Source organism: Microtus pennsylvanicus, chromosome 11 (genome assembly GCF_037038515.1).
Source record: "Microtus pennsylvanicus isolate mMicPen1 chromosome 11, mMicPen1.hap1, whole genome shotgun sequence".
Taxonomy (NCBI): domain Eukaryota; kingdom Metazoa; phylum Chordata; class Mammalia; order Rodentia; family Cricetidae; genus Microtus; species Microtus pennsylvanicus.
Genome location: NC_134589.1, coordinates 37,282,795 through 37,303,951, shown reverse-complemented (window position 1 = coordinate 37,303,951; position 21,157 = coordinate 37,282,795). Strand labels below are relative to the sequence as shown.

At 36.8% G+C, this 21,157-nt stretch overlaps 1 protein-coding gene across 5 annotated transcripts in view; it reads left to right on the top strand.

The window, feature by feature from the left end:
• Window positions 1-21,157, top strand: part of Acaca (acetyl-CoA carboxylase alpha) — a 271,723-nt gene that overhangs the window by 143,257 nt on the left and 107,309 nt on the right. For 4 of the 5 annotated variants that reach the window (XM_075991299.1, XM_075991302.1, XM_075991304.1 and 1 more), the window contains 7 exons: window positions 35-153; window positions 10,044-10,067; window positions 12,642-12,785; window positions 13,554-13,650; window positions 14,526-14,633; window positions 19,933-19,989; window positions 20,363-20,407. In XM_075991299.1, coding sequence (XP_075847414.1) covers window positions 35-153; window positions 10,044-10,067; window positions 12,642-12,785; window positions 13,554-13,650; window positions 14,526-14,633; window positions 19,933-19,989; window positions 20,363-20,407 — 594 coding nt within the window. The remainder of the gene's footprint in view (window positions 1-34; window positions 154-10,043; window positions 10,068-12,641; window positions 12,786-13,553; window positions 13,651-14,525; window positions 14,634-19,932; window positions 19,990-20,362; window positions 20,408-21,157) is intronic. The other variant, XM_075991300.1, reaches the window with a different exon arrangement.

Below are 21,157 nucleotides of genomic sequence, written 5' to 3'. Positions count from 1 at the left end.
GAAGTATATTTACTAGGGATTATTTTTTAACCAGGTATATGTTCGAAGGGCTTATATTGCCTATGAACTTAACAGCGTACAACACCGCCAGCTTAAGGACAATACCTGCGTGGTGGAATTTCAGTTCATGCTGCCCACATCTCATCCAAACAGGTAAGCTTGAGCTGGTACATACACCTGAACTAGCCAGTGGCCTAAGACATAGTCAAGGGGAGTGCTAAATGACAATTCCTTGATATTTGCAACAAGAAATATAAATAAATAAATGGACAGATTTGAACTGAGAGAGAAGAGCTTCTTGATGCCTGTGTCTTCTGGGGAGAAGCAGCGTGTTTCTAGGTGGTTAGAGTTATTCTGTTCATTCTTGTTTGTATATGTAATTAAAGACCACCCTCTCACCTCCCTCCATTTTTTCTCTCTTCCCTTCTTTTGATTCCTTCTTTCCTTTCTCACATGAACATTTGACTTGCCAGACCACCCCCAACACATACTCTAATTTAAGACATCAGTTGAAACAGACAAGAATGCTGTGTACAAGTTCTGCTTTGTCATGTGCTAACTAGGGTTAATCTACCTGAGCCAGTCTCCTTCTGCCTTAACATTAACACCTGAATTTAACAGTGGTAAACCAGTCAGGCTTTTCTTTTTCTTTTTCTTTTTCTTTTCTTTTTTTTGTATTCACACTTGAAAGCCAAACTTCTTAAATATAGATCAGTTGCTTAATTGGTCATCTAGTTCCATTATTTTTCTCTTCCCACGTCCTTTAAAATGTGCATATGTAAATTTGGTTTTGCTTTGGGTCTAAAATGAAATTATTTATATACTCATTTAAAAATATTCTGTGACAGTGAAATTCTAAGATTTCCAAGATACACATGTTCATTCCCTCCTGTATTTTTATTCTTTTTAGTAATACCACAGGAAATATAAATACCACAGCCAATCATATTCTGCTTCTCTCCATTTCTTCTTTATTGCCTTTGGTTCTTCGCATGGTATTGCAAACCACTATGTCTTTGGGGATCCTTAGTTATAGACATCAGAAATGGTTTTGTTCTGAATTGCCACTTCACCCAAAGCAATAGAGTCTTTCTGGAGACAAAGAAGTCTGTGCTGAGACTTTTGGCCACTGGATGCCACTGTTGATCCAGCAGAGGTCGACTGATAACAGAGGCATCTTCAGGAAAAGTATGTCTCTTCTTTGTCTCAGAAGATCCTTTCACTTTTCCACCTCAAAAAATATCTTGTGGCTGGCAGAGAAAAGCATATATCCTTGATTTAGCAAGCATCTCAGTGCGTTTTTGCCTCCATGGATTTCAGAATCTCATTTTCTAGAAACGAATGGTTGTCCTTCATCGAGCATCGAAGTACTTGTGGCACATATGGGCTTGGCACTAGGTCTTTCTTTTCCAGCATTCCTTGAATAATTGTAGAGAACTACATGCTATACTTAATTCTCTGTAATTCTCAAGACAACCTCCCTTTCTTTCTGCTTTCTCCTGCCTCTTTCTTGTGGGCAGTGATTTGTAGTCAGCCTGCAGGGCTCATTCTGATGACTTCCTTCCACATTGCTCCCCTTGTCTTTGTGAATTGCTCTCACCCTATCTTACTTTTTTCTTTTTACATTTGTGTGTGTGTATGTGTTGTCTGTGTATATACATGTGAAGATATCTTGCAGGAGTTGTCTCTCTGGCACTGTCTTTTAAATTTTGAGGCTATTTGTCTAGTTTGATGAAAAAAAAAAAGATGACTAGAAATTGAAAGTAATGCTTAACTGTTTTGTTTAGAAGCCTTATTCACCTTTATACATGAAGAAAGTAAGTCTTGGTTAGTGCTGATATGGCTTCAAAATGTTTTTGTCTCTCCCAACAGACATAATGTATATACTCCCATGAATAAAGGCCAGGTTTGAAAAGAAATATAATCTATAGGTTCTAAAGTTTCCATTGATTATGTGTGTAATTGTAAAGTTGCTGGAATGTTATTATTAGTAGTAGTAGTGTTTATATGGATGTGCAAGTGAAGACAAATGCAAAATAAAGTTAAATAATCTTTGTGAAAATTTTAAATATCTGCTGAAGAGATGCTTAGTCAGTAAAACACTTATCACACAAAGATGAGGACCTAAGTTTAGATCCCCAGCACCCATGTGAAAGCCAGGTACAAGGAATACATTTGTAACCCCATACTGGAGTGGGAGAGACAGGCAAGAATGTGTGTATGTTCACACCTGAGCATGCATTTGCACACACACACACAAATCTATAAATGTGTAAATTAATTTAAGCTCTAAAGCCTTTTTTTTAAATATAAGTTTAGGATCTGATGATTACATTTGACCCCAGAATAATATATTCAGTTTCAGAGAATAGCTTATTCAGAAAGTTATAGATTTGCTATTTGATTTTCTATTTGATAAGATTTTATATTTGCTTATAAATATATTTGGAATTATAACCTTATTCTGATTCCAATTAATGGATTACAATTAAATTTTGATTCTACCCATATCAGATTTGACCAGATGCTATCAAGCAAGCACATGGCCTTCCGTGGAACATCCCTAGGCCTCCCATATTTCTGATCAATGGACTGCAAAGGTGGTGGTCGTGGTCTCTACAGTTTCCTAAGTTTAATAATTTTGCAGAACCTAAGCACCACAGTTTTATTTGCAGCTCTGTCAAAGCTCTTATGTCATTCAGGCTGCCCCCTCAATTCACAGCCCCTCTACCTCAGTTTCCTGAGTGCTAGGTGTATGGTTGTACCTCATTGTGCTTTGCCCTAGTTTTATTATAAAGACTAAAGATCAGGACTAGGCAAATGAAACCTATGGAGGAAGTCTGGGAGAACTTCAAATCCAGTGTCATTGTTCTTCCTCTGTAGAATCAAGGCACACCACCTTTTCCTTCTCAGCACATCCGTGTATTCACCAGTCAGGAAACTCCCAACAATCTTGTGTTGGGTTCTTATCAGGATTTTATTTCATAGGCATGATGGCACAAATCATAAGCCATGTGAATGTACTCAATCTTTCCTCCCCAGAGGTCAGGCTAGGACAAAGCACTAACCCTTTGACCACATAGTTGGTATTTCTAGTGACTGACCAGTTTCTGTCTGGAGTCATGTCATCTCTTAGCATAAGCTTAGATGAGATGCGTGGGAGGCATAAATAGCAAAATGTGCTCCCACTGCTTGGGAAACTCCAAGGATTTAGAGTCTTTCTGCTGGCAACTGAGAAAATGGCTGGACTCACAATAAACCTGTTCCCCCCTTCTTAGCTAATTTTTATAACTCCACTATTTTTCTTTCATTGTGTTCTAAGGATTATCAAAATTATTTAAATAGTATCTTTAAAAAAACACACACATATTGGTATTCTGGTATCCTATCCCTGATTTTTTTTGGATTAGAGTCCTTTCAGTGACTGTTTGTAAAGTTCCTCTAATAGTTCAACACAGTGTAGTAGAATCTAATGTAAGCCACATATGTAATTTTAAATTTCCCACTTGCTACTTTTGAAAGTATAAAAAGAAACAATTGTAATAACATGTCATTAAAATCAATAAAATGAAATATCTTTTTAATATATAATAAAAATATTAATGTAATATTTGTTTTCTTATTCATATTTAGTCCTTGAAATTCAGTTAATTTTACATATATAACATACTTCAATATAGACTAGCTACTTGTCTATCATTCCATGACCATACATAGGTAGTTACTGCCATACTGTTCAGCTCAAATCTAGGCCAAAATTTAATTAGGACAATTATATTGAGTCCTTTTATTTTATATTCGTGGTCTTGTTCTTAGGAGAGAGGGGGTAAAACACATCTTAGGTTGCTATTCTTAGTAGTTATAGGAAGTACCACACCAGATACAGAATTATAACACTTTACACATACTTCAATAATTGCTCTGTTAAAATAGAGGATGTAGAATCACATACCAATGCAAAACAGATTAAACCTTTTCTCCCAACTGGAGTTAACAAATAAAAAATTTTTGGGGAGCCGGGTGGTGGTGGCGCACGCCTTTAATCCCAGCACTTGGGAGGCAGAGGCAGGCGGATCTCTGTGAGTTCAAGACCAGCCTGGTCTACAAGAGCTAGTTCCAGGACAGGCTCCAAAACCACAGAGAAACCCTGTCTCAAAAAACAAAAACAAAACAAAAAAAAAATGGGGAAGAAAATACTTTTTTGAGTGGCAGGTATCTTTTTGAGACAAGGCCTTAAAATACAGCCAAGGCTGGTCTCGAACTTAATATGTATCTAAGAATGACTTTGAATTCTAGATCCTCCTGTCTTTACTTCCTAAATGGAAGGATTACAGACATGCTGGCTTAAAAACAACATCGTATTTAACCAGTTACTTTTGCATTTCCTAGTCCTTGACTAAAATTGTTCAGCATGGTGTTAGGAATGTCTTTGTAAGCTGTCATAGCTATAAAAACTGCTAGAATTCCCACTATTGATTTGACCCCCATATGTTGGAATAGAACATGGTTCTTTGTCTGTAACCTGACAGCAGCAGTGGGTTTTGTTGTTTGTTCAGGAAAATGCTTCAGATACCTTTTGTATTGAAGGCCTATGTTTTATTAGATTTATATTTGTTATACTTGCTTAGATTGTTGAAACATAGGCAAAAGCACATTTGCAGATGAGTAGGGCAGCTCTAAACAAGGGAAGGCTCCTTTTTAGTACACTTGGTTAATTAATTTATAAAGTTTTCACAAGGCTTTTCTTCAGTATTCTATTTATTTTTATGTACATGTTTTGCCTGAATATATGTCTGCATCATGTCCCATGTCCATGCCCGGTGTCCTCAGAGGCCAGGAGAGGGCATTGGGTCTCCAGAAACTGGAGTTATAAATGGTTGTGAGGCACCATGTGGGTGCTGGGGAATTAAGCTGCATTTCTCTGGAACAGCCTTCGAGTCATCTCTGGTTCCCTCAATGATTTTCTTTGTTTTAAATAGGATGCTAGTTCTTTGCTAATCCCTGTGATTTCCTCCCTCATCCTTACTAGGCATCCTTTATTTGGTGTGTTATTTTCTTCTTGAACTTAAAATTGCCCGGTTTTCTCTGGGGACTGTAGTTTCAGCTTACTTGGCTTCCTTTGTGTTTCTCATCAGAGCACCCTGTTTATTCAGACGTCCCTGGTCTAGAGTTACCTTTTTCTTCTTATTCCCTTCGCTTGACTAGTAGCTTAAGGGTAATTAGGGACCCGTGACACGTCTATTTTCGTATATTTCCTTTTAAAAGAGAAAATCGTAGAATTTAGATTTTATTTGCTATTATGTATAATTTTCATTTTCCAAGAATCAGTTTTAAACTGTGAATTGTAGCCAGTTAGCAGTTATCCTTGAGGAGATGTATGTAGGGTTCCTCAGTTATTTTCTTATGTAAGTGTAGTTGGGATAGCTTTTCTGCTTCAGGAAACTAATTCTTAGTTTTCAGAGTCCATAACTAGTTTTTGACTTGGATTGATCCTAGAGCTCAGGCTTTATCATTTGCCATTTTTCTCATTAAGGCTTAAGGTCTGTTGTATTTGTATTCCCTTCACCTCACCCCACTCCCGTCCCCACCCCTTTCCACTTCTGAAACAATAGTATCATTCACTAGTGCTAAAAATGCCAAAACCTTGTTATGCTGAACCATTATCCTAATGCCTTTATTTTTGAAGGTTTGTTAGATGATTTGATATTAGGGATTTCACCTAATCTTGAACATATTAAATGTCTCAGAATAATGTAGAAACAAGTTTTTCAGTTACTCTGTGTAGTGAAAATTCTAAAATATATTTACATTATACAAATCTGTCTAAAGTACATTATGATGTAAGTTCTGTGACTGCATTTGGCTCTATATTGTTGACAGTCTGGGAGTACAAAACTTAAAACTGAAAATAAATTTTGTATGTAACACACAGTAGTTAACTTAGGCAGTTTTTAAAACTTATTTCATGATTCACTTAAGTATGAAAGATGATGCTAGTGATGAAGGTGTATATATACTTGCTGTATATTTCCATGCATATTTCATAATGGGTAAGGACCTTTAGTGTTTCTATTTCTTAGATAAAAATCCATGCTTTAGTTAAGTTGGGTTGCATTGCACCTTCTGTGGTGTTTGATCCCTGTAAATCTGGCCTTCTGTGTTTGAGCACCTTAGCTCAAGTACTTTGCTTTTCTCATGCCTTACATTCAGAAGAGGTTGGCTGTGTTCTTCCCTGATAACATATTTTGTTTTGTTCATAGCTGGGTTTAGTGGTTTGGCACCTTAGGTTTTTAGTTGTTGGTCAGTAGTCTTTAGACCTTCTTTTTATTTGTGAAGAAAGTTAGAAATGAGAAATCTTTCATGTGACTGACTAATCAGCAGCCTGCCTTCATTCTTGAGAATGTTGATAATCTTTGACATCCAGAGATTAGAACCCTCTTTCGGATAGTACTGAGACACTCAAGTCATCCAACTTGTAGCATTTTTAGCAATGGGAACACTTGATTGTAGTTAGCAGGGTAGAATGAGCTATAAATAAATATAATCCTACAGTGCTTGCTTTCTTCATTCAGGGTAGTCTGTTGATAAAATGCAAGCATCCGGCAGAAGAGAAGATTCTCAGCAGGTTTAAGTGCTTACCAAAGTGCTTTCCTGTGTCCATGGCTCAGCTTCTAGCCTCTGCTGTATTATTTTGGCACTCAGGACTTGTAAGATTGGAGAGTCGAGTTTAAAACTCTCAATATAATATTAGTGTAGCCCAAGGTCTTCTTGTCAGGGAAGACTAGCTGGTTCTAGGGGGAAGGAAAAGCAGAATCCAGGGCATCTGTAAATCCCTGTAGTTTTGTGCTGTGGATTGGTAGCTAATTATACAGCAGGCAGCAGTAATGTATTGTAACCCTGTTGGCATTCCTGTTTCAGGAAGAGCACAATCTTCCTGAAAAAGCAAAGAAGGGGCTTTGAAGAGGCTGCAAATGAGTGAGGCAATGATTATTTTATTGTAAACCGAAGCTTTGCTATGGAATCAGGGCATCTGAACTGTGAGGAGATTGGGGAGGGACACCAAGGGAAATTTGTTGTTCAGACATATTTTACAGTTTTTGATTTGGATTCTTCTGCTGAAATACAGTCACATGAGGAGACCACCACTGGTCACAGCCAGTCAAATTGCTCTTTCTCCTGTGATACTATTGTTACTGGCTGCCAGTAGGTTACTCAGCCGACCTCTTCTGTTTCTGCTTTGTTGCTTAATTTCAAAAGATTTGCCCTGTACTAACTCTCAGCCACAGCTTGATATAACCACTGCTGATTTGCATGCATCCCTATCATTTTTATAGGGTTCTTTTTTCTTTTTTTTTTCAGTTAGAAGGCAAAATAGCCAGGAACATTTTTATATGATATTAGATCTATTAGGGGCTATCTAAAACCAAGCAAAATGGTTATATAAGGCTCAAAGAACTTGAAACGGTCAGAGAAGTCAGTGTTTGTTATATTAAAGAGGACTCAGCTAGAACTCTAACTTTGCATTCATACAGGCTCCGTAGCCATTCTAGGCTGGTGGTTCAATAAAATGAGAAGTAACTTAATGTCAAGAATTTTAGAACTCAGAAAACTTCTATTGTCCTTTAAAGTCTATATTGATGTTGATCAGGTTCTTAACTGATCTGATAGCAGCTCCTGTACAAATAATCTTTAATGATATGACTAAGCATTGGCCTGTTAAAAGATAGTTTGTCTTTTCCTCTCATTCAACTTTTTTATGACCCCTAAATTCTTACTCTACCAATGAGGATGATTGATTTGATTTGGAACCGTTCTTTTAATTAAATGACAATATTGGGAGGTTTTGCCCCCCCCCCTTTTGCCCCACTGTGTAAAAAGTATTTCCTATGACAAAGCAACAGGGGCTCCCTATAAGAACTTGAAAATTTCTGGTGGAGACTAGCTTTTGGTTGATGTACTTTTAAATTTAGACCTTGTTCTTCTGAAAACTCAGCCTTCATCTGTGAAGATGCCCTGAGGGAACTAGGGTAGCTACAGAAATAATGAGTCCATTTTATTAGTTTAAGAATTTGGTTAACAGTTGACTTGTTCTGGTTCTGAAACTGCAAACCTAGATGAATGGAGTCAGAGATTGCTTTGGTTATAGGTTTCTTCTCTCTGAACTGGGTTCCTAGTAAGAGAACCACTGTGCTAGTGACTTCATTGTTTAGAGTAAAACAAAAGAGTTAAAGCACTTCTGTATTTTTTTTTTGACCATCTGTACTAAATTTTCTGTTTAGCTACCTCCAGCTTTGCTGTAGAATCTGTGTATTTCCTATATTCATGAGGTTCCATTTTCCTAAGTGAGAGCTCATGGAATCCAGACAGTAAAGAGTTTTGCACTTCAAGTAGCCCTTGTTGTCTTATGAGCTCGCCCTGACACAGGTTTAATACAAAGAGCATCACTGCTCACAAATCACACAAGGTGTATAGTTTGTGTGCAGTGATATGTCACAACCTTTTATTTATATGGCCAGTTCAGTCTACCTTGCTTCTTTCACTGCCTTGGAAAGTGCATCATTTTCCTTCTCTAATCCTCCTTCCCACACATCAGCAGTACTCCCCAGTATGTTCTGCCCATTAAGACTTCTGTGTGCCAGAAAACCCTAATAATGATTCTGTGCTGTTAAAAGAATGTAAGAGGGTTAAGAAAGCAACCAGTCAACCCTCTTTACAGTGCCCCTAAACTGTGGCCGATATTCCTTTGCTACTTTAACTTTGAAAGTAAGAGTTTTTGTTTGATTCATTTTTCTGTTTGCAAACATCTGACATCAAAATTCTGAGAAATACTTTCAAATACCAAAGAGAATTCAAGAGTCTTGCCTTATTTCCTCTGTGTAATTCAGTCTGTTTGCTTGCTTGCTTGCTTGTTTATTTCAAGACAGGCTTTCTCTGTGTGTCCCTGGCTTATCCTATAACTCACTCTGTAGACTGGGCTGCTTGCACTAGAGATCCGCCTACCTCTGCTTCCCTAATTCTGGGATTAAAGGTGTGCATCACCACCACCACCACCACTTGTCTCAGTCTTTCTTTCATGAATTTGGCACATCCTTTATAAGGAAGTTAAAACTAGTCAAACTTAGGTACAGTTTTATTTATGAAATGCCTAGAGTTTTCAAACTAATAACAATTAAAAATAGTTATCCTAAACTAATTTAATTAAAGAGTATTAATTGTAGCAAGTTTTATCACACTAGTAGTATAACTTAGGTTCTTCAGAATTTTCAGTACTCATAAACTCCTTTGCCTTAAGAATCCTGGTGCCTTTCAGAAAGGAAGAGGTGGCTGAATTTCAGGGTGTCTGCATCAATAGATTAATTTCCTTAGAGGAGATTGTAGATCCATTACATATTCCAGAAAAGCAATAAGGCAGTAGGAGCTATGGAACCATCATCTTATTGTGCCTTTATAATAGGAGCAAGGAATAATTTAGAAATTTTGTCAGGGATCATATTTCATGTTTTAATGTACGATATAATATAGCTTGACTATTTACCAATCCATGTTTTACCTCTACACAACATTATTTTTTTGTAATGAGAGTTATTTAGAGAAAAAAAATCTGGGACTGAAGAGATGGCTTAGTGCTTTAAGAGCACTGCCTGTTCTTCCAGAAGTCCTGAGTTCAATTCCCAGCAACCAGATGGTAGCTCATAGCCATCTGTAATGAGATCTGAGATCTGGTGCCCTCTTCTGGCCTTCAGAAATACGTGCAGAAAGAACACTGTATACATAATAAATAAATCTTTTTTTTTTTTTAAAAAAAATCCATGGTAAATACATCTGGACCCTTTCCTCAACAGCTGCTGTGGTGAGGTAGGTCAGGAGGATGCCTCTTTGGAGGTACCATGGGGATTGAAGGGTAATGAGCACTTAATTACATTTGCTGATACCAGAGCTGCTAAACTGGAGCTCCTGGTGACTGGTCTGTATCTACTCTGACAATTCTTTTATTATGGCTTTCACTAACCTATCAGTAACTAACTGTGGTTGTTTAATTACAGAGGGAACATCCCCACGCTAAACAGGTACCGTATATTTAGTTTCTTTTCCAACTAAAAGCACCTTCCCCCAGTAACGTAAAATAGTGAAACAAGGTAAAAAACAATACTATAGTCAACAAGCTAATGTGTTATCTTCTGCTAGGGAATCCTCAGGTTCCCCTTGGGCATACTGAGTTGCTCTTTCTGTTTGGAAAACATGTCTTCAGCTGTTCCAAAAGTACTTGAAAAGTGTCAGTGTGGCAAAGACCACTTTGAGCTCTGCGTGAGAGGGAGTGTGTCAGCTGATGTTCAGCATTGCTGGCAACATCTTGCTGAGTTCTCATTAGAGCTGGGGCTTTCAGAGGAGAAACCCTTAAGGTTACTCTTCTTAGCCTGGCAAATTTTTCATAGTATTTCAATTTTTAGTTTCTCTAATTTGCTTCTCTTTTTAGAGGAATAAAAGTCCAGAAATAGCTGATCTCATGTTTCATCAGTTTGTTAACTGTTTTTCTAAAGTATTATGATTTAAAAGTCATTTTATTTTATACTTGTAAGAGTATCATTGGAAAAATGTATTAAGTCTTGTTACATTGAGCCGTGAGAGAAGTTTCCAAGTCTATATATGCAACTGATACTTTAATATGTGTTTTGCATTTCTCTGCTTCCTCAGCCAAGCAAGGTCACATGCAAGTTTGAGAGGATAGCAATTCTGACTGGACTAAATCCACAAAATGCTAAAGCAGTGACAAGTTGATGGCAAATTCTTTGTAGATGCTGCATGTGAAAATGTTTATAATCTTACATTTTTTTCTCTCCCTTTAAAATACTATGTAACTAAAACAAATTACAGCCTTATAGCTCTATTTAAATGTGGGTGGCGGGGAGTATGCTTTTCTAAGCCCTTGGTCTTCCCTTAGAGTGTAAGCTTGGTTCAGTTCTGCCAACCTTAACTGTTCGGGCCTGTGAGCACAGTGGTAGAGGGAAACTGAATCATGTATATATTTCCCATGGGGTTCCATCAAGTGAAAAAGATGTTTAACCCTATGTTTGCCACAAACCCAGCCTGTTAGCTTATTTAGAGGGGGTTCTGTTTAAATGTTTTCTGGAACCCTTTGTCTCTTTCCTGTGTAGTGATAGGCAAAAAGAAAAGGTGCCTCACAAACTTGCTCCTTTGATAAGTGTACTTGGTGATCCTAGAAATCAGGATAATAGCATTTCTGAGTTAATACAGCTCAGAATCCCAGTTTCTAGTGAGCACCATATATAAGACTTGCTTGATGTGTGCTTCATTTGTTTGTTTCACTCATGGTATCAATGGTTTCCTCTTTCAGTCTGCCTTCTCTTTCCTAATACTGTTGAAAAATGAAGTTCCTTTCCTATTGCCATCGCTTACCAAAAGAATAAAAACCATGAGTGTGAGTCTCTTTAGTCTGTGTGAGCAACATTCCCATCCTACAAAGCACCTCATTGCCTTTTATAAATATGATTTTTCAGAGGGCCCAGACCTCAAGCTCACATTCATTGTTCTCTCTTCCTCCTGCAACATTGCAGGTGGTGTTCTTCAGGGAGATTTTTAAAATAGTTTTCCAAAGTGCAGGTGTCATCATCTCACTCTGAACTTACTTCAGATCGATGTGCCAGTAATGTGTCTTACGAATCCTGGTGGCATCCTTTAACTTGGTCCTTTCTAACAGGCTGTCCCGATTGGTCAATCATTAATACCTTATGATATTATTTATAAGTACATTCTGCTGAGATGCATCAAAGAATATTCATATTCATTATGGATTTAGATTGGACAAATCAATGCAGCTCTCTTTAAGCATCTCCATTTAGCAACTGCTTGTCATGCTTACACATACTTTGAGACCAATGCTCTGCTTTTGTATCTTGCTAAAAGTTAAGAAGGCTTTCAGTAGAGATATTTTTGCTTTAGTACAAAAGTATTTAAATTTAAAAAGGAACTTTTCCAATATAGGCTTAAACTCTTTCAGAAAGGGAGAACTCTAATCAGTAAATCTCTCAGTCTACCAATAGAAAGGATAAATACCTCAATAAAGTTCCTTTAGAGGACTTCTGTTCCATAAATAACTAGAATTATTTACTAAACTACTTCATTCTTCTTAATTAGAATTACTATTTGATATTTATAAAACTGTGTCTGGGAATGTTTAACCTATTACAATTCCTAAGGAAAAATGTCTTAAATGTTGAATAATGGTAACTCACTTGGCTTGTCTACTTTTTTTTTTTTTTTTTGGAGAAAAGGAGATGGGGAAGATGTAGGATGGTTTTTAACCCCTATGTACTGCTTGTTCACCCAATATATCAAACCATTGTGTTAAAAACTACCATAACATCCCTGGTAGTCCTTAGATGTCTATCTGAAGAACTTTTGGAGTGACAAAAATATAGTTCTGAAAAATTCAAACAAAGCACGAATCTTGCTACAGCCTTATCTGTAGTGGGGAAAAAACCAAAACTGAAAATGAACAATAGCAACAAAAACCATATCTGCTCTGTAACCTGACCCTACATGAAAGTTTTCTCCACGCTCCTTTTCCCTTGTTAATCTCCCAATCCTTGCTCCTTGTCTAATGAACTTGATTTACTGTTTAGAATGTCCTTTGCCTCCAACCTCAACCACTATGGCATGACTCATGTAGCTAGTGTCAGCGATGTTCTGCTGGACAACTCGTTCACTCCACCTTGTCAGCGAATGGGCGGAATGGTCTCTTTCCGGACCTTTGAAGATTTTGTCAGGTAAGACATTAGGACTGTGTCTGTACAAGGGAAGCCATGGACTTCTAGTTTTGGGGAATATCACCTTACTGAAAAATAAAGCTTCCCCTGAAGAGTCATGAGCCAGCCAAAGAGATACAGCCTTCATTGTATATACCCTCAGAGAGATAGATATCTTCTGATTTCTACTCCTTGTTGAGACTCTTAGCTTCTCCTTGCAGTATAAAGCCTGGACAGGAAAAAAAGAAAAAAGAAACAATCATCTTTTCCTCAGGAACTAACAGAAGAAGCTGTCTGCTCTGTGATGAGTGAAATGTCAGGAGAAATTAAACACAACACTAGAGTGAGCCCCACTAGAGACGATACATCTTTTGATTAAATGCATTCAGCATCTATCTCTTGATGTATACTGATGCATTACCCTAGGGGGAGGGGTAATTACATTGGCCTGTCGCTGCTCCAGTCCCAGGCTCCTTCTGTTACTTTAAGAGCGATGATGACAGCACTGCACATATCTTACATATGAAAACAAAACAAAATCAAAAAAGCTTTATATCATTTTTTTAAAAGAAAAAATATATAGGTTTATTAAAGTTTAAACAATCCATCCTCCTAATTTCTGCCACTTGGTGATATTTTGCATGTCATTTCTAGCTATTGGTATTTCTATTCTGCTGACTGTTGAGCACACTATAGGATAGATTATTCTTTTAGACTGATCTACCATGGCAACATTAGTTTCCTGCCACTTGAGTTTTTATTGTGGATGTTTCTCTGGTGATTTTTTAGGATCTTCGATGAAATAATGGGCTGCTTCTGTGACTCCCCACCCCAAAGTCCCACATTCCCAGAGTCTGGTCATACATCGCTCTATGATGAGGACAAGGTATGGTACTCCCTTTGGAAGACTACTTTTCTCTCTCAGACATAGTACTTATTTTTTTGTTTTGGTTTTTAAAGACAGTTTCTCTGTGTAGTCCTGCTGTCCTGGCTCTCACTCTGTAGACCAGGCTGGCCTCGAGCTTACAGAGATCAACTTGCCTCTGCCTCCCAAGTGCTGTGATTAAAGACATGCACCACCACAACCAGCTCCAGACATGGACTTGTACTATACTATATCTTTCTGACTTTGGAATGGTACTTTTATAGTGTGCTATATTACTTGATTTTGTATGTCTCTTCAAAATACTTGTAGATAATAATAAATGGAGCCAGGTGGTGGTGGTGCATGCCACCAAACACAGAGAAACCGTGTCTTGAAATATTAAAAAAAAATAAATGGATATAAACTCTAAAGGTGGAATTTGATATTTTGTTTTTAAAGGTGTCCTTTTATTAAATGAAATCCCTTCTTCTGATTTCTCAGTAAATGAATGTTCTGTTCTTTCCCTCCCTTGTTTTCCCATGTTTTGATAAATCCATCATTTGATACCATGTGAGGAACTATGTATAGTAAATGGAACTATGTTACACAGCTTTCTTTCCCTCCTGCAGATTGTTTAACTCCCATTTTGCTGGAGACACCGTGACTTTCAAGTTTGTTTCAAGAATTGAAGCTACCTTAAACTGCTGCTCTTGATGTTTTATGTGCTTTATTTAGCTCTGCTATGACAGTTGGGTAGTAGTTTAAGTGTGCTTTTTACTACTGAGTAGCAAACCAAAATATCCTATTGTTACTGTTCTACTAGGTACTGTGACTTATTCCAGTTTTTGTAGCAGCCAGCTTCATAATATTCTTTGGTTTGTATTCTTGGTTTACAGGTCCCCAGGGACGAACCAATACACATTCTGAATGTGGCTATCAAGACTGATGGTGATATTGAAGATGACAAGCTTGCAGCTATGTTCAGAGAGTTCACCCAGCAAAATGTGAGTCTTTGACTAGGTTAAAGGTGTTGGTGGCTTTTTCTACTTGTGAGGTTGGGTTTTTTGTTTTGTTTTTTTTTTTTTTTTGAGACAGGATTTCCCTGTATAACTGTCCTGGCTGTCCTGGAACTTGCTTTGTACTGCAGCAGGCTGACTTTGAACTCACAGAGACCCACCTGCCTCTGCCTTCTGAGTGCTGGAATTAACCATGCCTGGCTTACTTGGAAGGTTTTTCATTGATTGTCTTTTATCATAACTCTCAAGACTATGGCTAGTTTTGCCTACTGGAAGAAAATTCCAAAGTAATTTAATTATCTATAATGAATATCTTTTTTATGATCAGACCTCAGATACTCATTTTTTTTTAAAGTATGTTTTCTAATCTCTCCTAGAGTTTTAGTTTTGAACATTAATTGTTTAATCTTGAATTCACTGCTGAATATTTCCATTTTGTGGCAAGCTCCATATGTACCCAACTCCATGCAGGTTCTTTCTATGCTGTCTTCTGCCTCCCCCCACAATTAAAATATTTGCAATACTTCCAGCTACCTTTTCAGGTTTTTGATATTGTTGTTGTTGTCACTTGAGTGTATATCACATTGTTATTAAACTCCATACTCAACACTTAGATTCTTGTCATTTTTACTGCTTCTCCTGAGATGTGTTCCTGTCTCTCATGTGCCCTTCCCCCTCCCTCAGTTCTGAAGGAATTATATCAAATTTTATCAAATAGCTAACCTAACTTCATCTTTTAAATGATTACTACTTGATCAGCATAGATACATACAAGAGAGGGTATATGTGTGTGTGTTTGTGTATGTGCTCGCATACAGCTTTTTTTTTTTTTTTTTTGCTTTTTGTTGTGGGGGATTTTGTTGTTGTTATTCTGAGACAAGATGTCACTGTGACTACCTGGAATTCACTATGTATACCAGGTTAGCCTCAAACTCAAAGAGATATACCTTCCTCTACTTCCCAAGTATTTGAGATAAGTGGCAGCTTACATCTTTAAACAATAATGTATATTTATAAAGAAATTCTATCTCAATTTTTTTTGCACTTTTCTACAATCTCAAGTTTTACATGAGTCAGGAGTTATTCTAGTGTACACATGGAAAAGCTTCTGAGAGGTTAATTAATACTATTTTATAACCAACTGGAAGATAATAGAGCAAAGCCTTTCATGTCAGATCTATAATATTTGGAAAATGATACATTTTTATCCTCATCAATTCTAGTGAGGGCAACTGAATAGTCATGTTTAAGACAGTAATGAACAGTGGTGATGATCTGGGAATAGAAATCCCTGGCCTCCTCCATACCAGACAACTGTTCTGCTACTGAACTATACTCATGATATGTGATGGATGTCAGAGTCTGCTATTAAAACTGCCTGTAATAGTCATACCCATGTGTTACATTTGAAGGAATAGCACTGACTGCTTATTATAAAGAACTTAGTAGATATTTTAAAACTTAATTTAACACTCTAAAAAGTTAGTGTCCTTGGCATTCATAACAGGTAAAAATACCTAGGGAGAAGGTATTAATGTAGTAATTAATACGAGTAGCATTTACTCTGACACTCTCAGAACAGGTGAACTGATGTTGGAATTGCAGTGGCCAACACAAGGAGATTGTTCTTCTAGAGAAGTATGTGGTTACTACATAAAATTAACCTTTGGTCAGTAACCAAGGTTACCTCAGTGAAGGAGTCCTGATATACATGGCAGTCAATGAAAGTTTTTGTCTAGATTTTTTTAGATACAAATAGCCTGTATTTGATTGTGTTTTCACAATTTTAGGCTTTTTGTTTTTCTAAGACCTAAGATTGCATACCCTTATGCAGTGATCTAAAGAGTTTCCTTCATTTTCATACACTGAGGCAAAGGGAAATCTGGTGTCTTTGCTTAAGGCATTAGGAAGGGTCAAGACAGAATGCTAACACTAGGAGCCTAGAGAAAGCATCAGTTAAGATGCTTACCTTGGAAGATTTGCTATGTTCATCTACATATTTTTAAAATAGATGTGAGAAGAGGAGAGAAAAGCAATTTTGGAAAAAAAAACTAGAGTAATAATTTATTTTGTTTTTCACTTCATAATCATACTTCTAGCAGTTTAGAAAAAGTTTTTTTTTTAAAAGCACACATTAAACTATCAAATAGGTTGATCCAAATAGTCCAAATAATCTTCTAGTCCCAGCATGTCTTTTTTTCTCTCCTAGAAATTAGGATCATATATTTGTAAATGACTTGTAGAGGAGATTGAAGCAGTCAGTGTAAATGGAGTTTCTCCAGGTGATGACGCCTAATCGCTGGGTAATAGCTGTGGACTTGCTGTGAGACCTGCATTATTACAATGTAATCAGAATCCTGTTGCTCTGCTGTTATTGTCAGCCACTTGTGGAATTTTAAAAGCAATAACAATTTTGATTTTAAATCATGGCATTATTAAAGTTATTTTCTTCCCTTGCCAGAACATAGCTATTGATGCTTGTCTTTGAAGGCTTCGGCTAGTGGAATTCTTTGTTGGTGTCTGAAGTGTTTCTGTTGCTCAGCATACTGAGAACATCTCCACATCGCCTTTCTTTTAGCACATTTTATTTTTATTGTAATGTCAGTATTTGTTTACTTATACTGAAGAGTATGATGACAGTATGGATAATTTTTAAATGTGTTAGACTAATGTTTACTTTTATTTGACCTAGGAATTTATCATGAAAGTTTGCCTATAGAAAATAGATTTTTCCTATTAGGTTTTGCTTATAGTATCAATAACAATGTTTTTTACTCAGTAATATCATAGCAGAAATCTAGAAATGGGCGGGGAAAGGTCTAGACACTTGCTTCTTTATAAGAAAAAAATTTGGAATTGAAAAAACAAAAACTTGACAAGCATAATGGTGCACACCTTTAATCTCAGCACTCAGGAGTCAGAGGCAGGCCGATCTATGAGTTTGAGGTCAGCCTGGTCTACAAAGTGAGTTCCAGGACAGCCAAGGCTATGCAAAGAAACCCTGTCCTGGAAAAACAAAAAATAAAACATAAAAAACAAAATACTTAGATATCATCCCCACCCTACCCAAGACAGGGTTTCTCTATATAACAGCTCTAGCTGTCTTGGAACTCGCTTTGTAACCAGGCTTGCTTCTAATTCATAGAGGTTTGCTACTGCCACCTGGCCTATATATTATCTTGAATAATAAGATCTGGAGACCAGCAAGATGTCTCAGACACCTGCTTCCAAGCCTGATGACCTGCTCTCAATCCCCAGGACTCACATCCATATAGACACAAACAAATGAGTAGATAAATGTAATCTTTAATTTTATTTGGCGTGTGTGAGTGTTTTGCCTACATGTATGTTTGTGTGCTATATTTATATATATGGAAGCAAGAAGAGAATGTTGGATACCCTAGTGCTGGAGTTGTGGCTGGTTATGATCTGCTATATGGGTGCTGGGAATCAAATCTGTGTCCCCTGAAAGAACTGCCAGTGGTTTTAACCACTGACCCATCTCTCTAGCCTCAAAAAATGTAATTTGAATGATTAAAAAAATAATTTGTCTATAAACTGTTAGTTCATGTTATATAGCTAGGAATGTAATACAACTGCAGTCTTACTGAGGGCTGTAAAAGTCTACATATCTTTTTCTTTCTATTATTCATGAATTCTCCCAAATAATTCAGTTTGTGGGATTGCTTTCCTGCTTATTACCATGTAGCTCCTTTGTGAGGACATTTAAAACCTACTATTTGTTTGTGTTTTGAAGCAAACAAACAGTACAGAATTGAGGAAAGCTTAGTTTGGGAGTTCAAGACTCATTAAGGCTATCTTGAAACCACTGTCCTCTGTTGACTTAGAACATCTTGTTTACCTATACCAAGTGGAGCGTTGTTTTTGAAGTCATGATCCTTCTCCTGCGTCCTCCTGGGTGTTGGGATTACAGACTGTACCACCAATCCTGGTGGCTTTTTATTTATTTACAATTTAAAATATATATATATGTGTGTGTGTATGTATATATATATAAACATATTTATATATATTATTGCATGCATGTGGGTTTTTTTCTGTTTATGGAGATGTGCACATAAGTGAAGGTGCCCACAGAAGGTACATTTGACTTTACAGATAGTTGTGAGCTTCCTGAATTGCATCCTTGGGAATTGAATTCTAGTCCTCTAGAAGAGAAATATGTCTTAACTGGGCGCCTTCTCTCCATAATATTTTTATTAATTCCTCAACTATTTTAGACAATCTGTTTTGATCATATTCATCCACATCCAGACTCATCTCATTTCCACCTTATGTCACTTCCCACCCAACTCTGAGTTTTCTTTTTTTTTTTTTTCCAATAAGTCCAACTTGTGTTGCCCTACAACTCTCCTTGGAATGAGGCCTGCCCTGAAGTTATTCAAGCTACTAGGGCTCACATCATTAAAGAAAACTGACTCACAAGAGACAGGTCTTACCACTTCAGTTAACGCAATCAAGATTACCCTCAAACAGGGCCTGGAGAGATGACTCATCAGTTAAGAACACTGCTGTTCCAGAGCATTTGGGTTGAATTCCCAGGACAGCTCACAACCTTCTTTAAACTTCAGTTCCAGGAGAGTTGATGGCGTTTTCTGACTTTCTTGGGCACTGAATATATGTGATTCACAGAGATACACTTAGGCAAAACACCCATAACACAGAAAATAATAATAAAATAAACTTTTTTTTAAAAAAAATACCCCATATAGACATGCTCACAAGGGCAGTGGTGGCACCCACCTTTAATCCCAACACTCAGAAGACAGAGGCAGGTGGATCTCTTGAGTTTGAGATTAGCCTGGTCTACAGAATGAATTCTGGGATAGCCAGGGCTGTTACACAGAGAAACCTTCTCTTGAAAAACCTGAACCAAAACAAAACAAAATTAAAAAAACAAAACCAAGCAAACAAACAGACATGCCAACAGACCATCCTGCTCTAAATAATCCCTCATTGAGACTCTCTTCCTATATGATTCTAGATTGTCATGTAGATAGTTAACAGTAAGCATTCCAGTATGTTTTACCTGGAGGTCAACTACCTCTAAGAGTTCATATAACTCTTGCTTCTCTGCAGAGTTCTCTTTCCCTTTCCTCCTGATTAGTAGAACCTCTATTCCTTCACATTTAATTCCAGGAGCAATGAAGATTCTGAGATTAGATCTTTATCCCAGAAAGGGTGCTTATTCCAGTTAGAATCTTGTAAAGACTAAGTAAGGTAAAATTTGGTTGTCATCTATTTTACGTTTTATGTTTGTTCACAGAAAGCTACTCTGGTTGAGCATGGGATCCGACGACTTACATTCCTGGTTGCACAAAAGGTATTGACATTTGAATTATATCTGTCTAGTGTTTATGTTGCCATCACATTTTTTGGCTTTCACTTTTTTGCTACAGGATTTCTCTGTTTAGCAAACAGCTCTAGCTGTTCTGGAACTCTATAGACCATGCTGGTTTCAAACTCATGGAGATCCAGATATCTCTGCCTCGCCACCATCCGATTGCCATCACACTTTTAAAGATAAGAAATAGAGTTACAATAGTATGTTATTTATAGATTCTATGTAAAGAAATAACTATTTCTCTATAAATTTAATTTTTAAAAGACTTGATAATTGGTATTCTGGGAAGGACTTTCTAAACTCATCATTCTGCTAATTTATTCTTCTCTTTCCTTTTTTTTTAATGTGAAAGGATTTCAGAAAACAAGTCAACTATGAGGTGGATCAGAGATTTCATGTAAGTAAAGGTATCAACTATCAAAGGTTTTGTCTTTGCCACTGATTACTTAAGCAGAATATAGCTGCGTTATATGAAAGGATTATACTTGAGGATCATCCCTATAAAGTATGGGAATGATTTTTTAATTCTACCTAATATTCCAGCATAAGTTTCTTCTTCTTTTAAACACTACATTGGAAATCTCAGTGTAACTCTGAGTTGTCGATAAAGATGAGAGTGTACATTGCCTTTGTTGAATAAGAAGGAACTCACCAAACTTTTTCCCTGTGCACACAATAAGTCAGTAAGAAAGCAGTACCAGTTACTCTTGAAGTCTTAGTTTCTACTAAAAACGGATCCAAGTTCTGATACCAAGAAACCTCAGTTCTGAAGACCAGTAATTTATTGCTTAAAATGCTTTTGTAGAGGTCAAGTTGCAATTTTGTATGTTAATTCCAAGAGCAGGAATAAATAAATATTAAGGTTTTAATAAATAAATATAAGGTTTTATTGGAAGGAAAGTTAAGCTAATAGTAACCGCGTGAACTTTAGTTTACACTGAGATCATAGCCAGTATGAAGATAGTGATTAAGACCAGAAACCTAGCCTATATTCATAATGTCAGTCAAAATGACTGATTGTAGTCAAAATGTTTCATTATAAATTGCTTCTTTGTAGCCTAGTAAGATTCCAAGGATATTAGGAAATCTTGGTTTTCCTGAAGAAGTTTTTACTGTTCTTGTTTTTTCTATTTTTTTTATTGTAGCA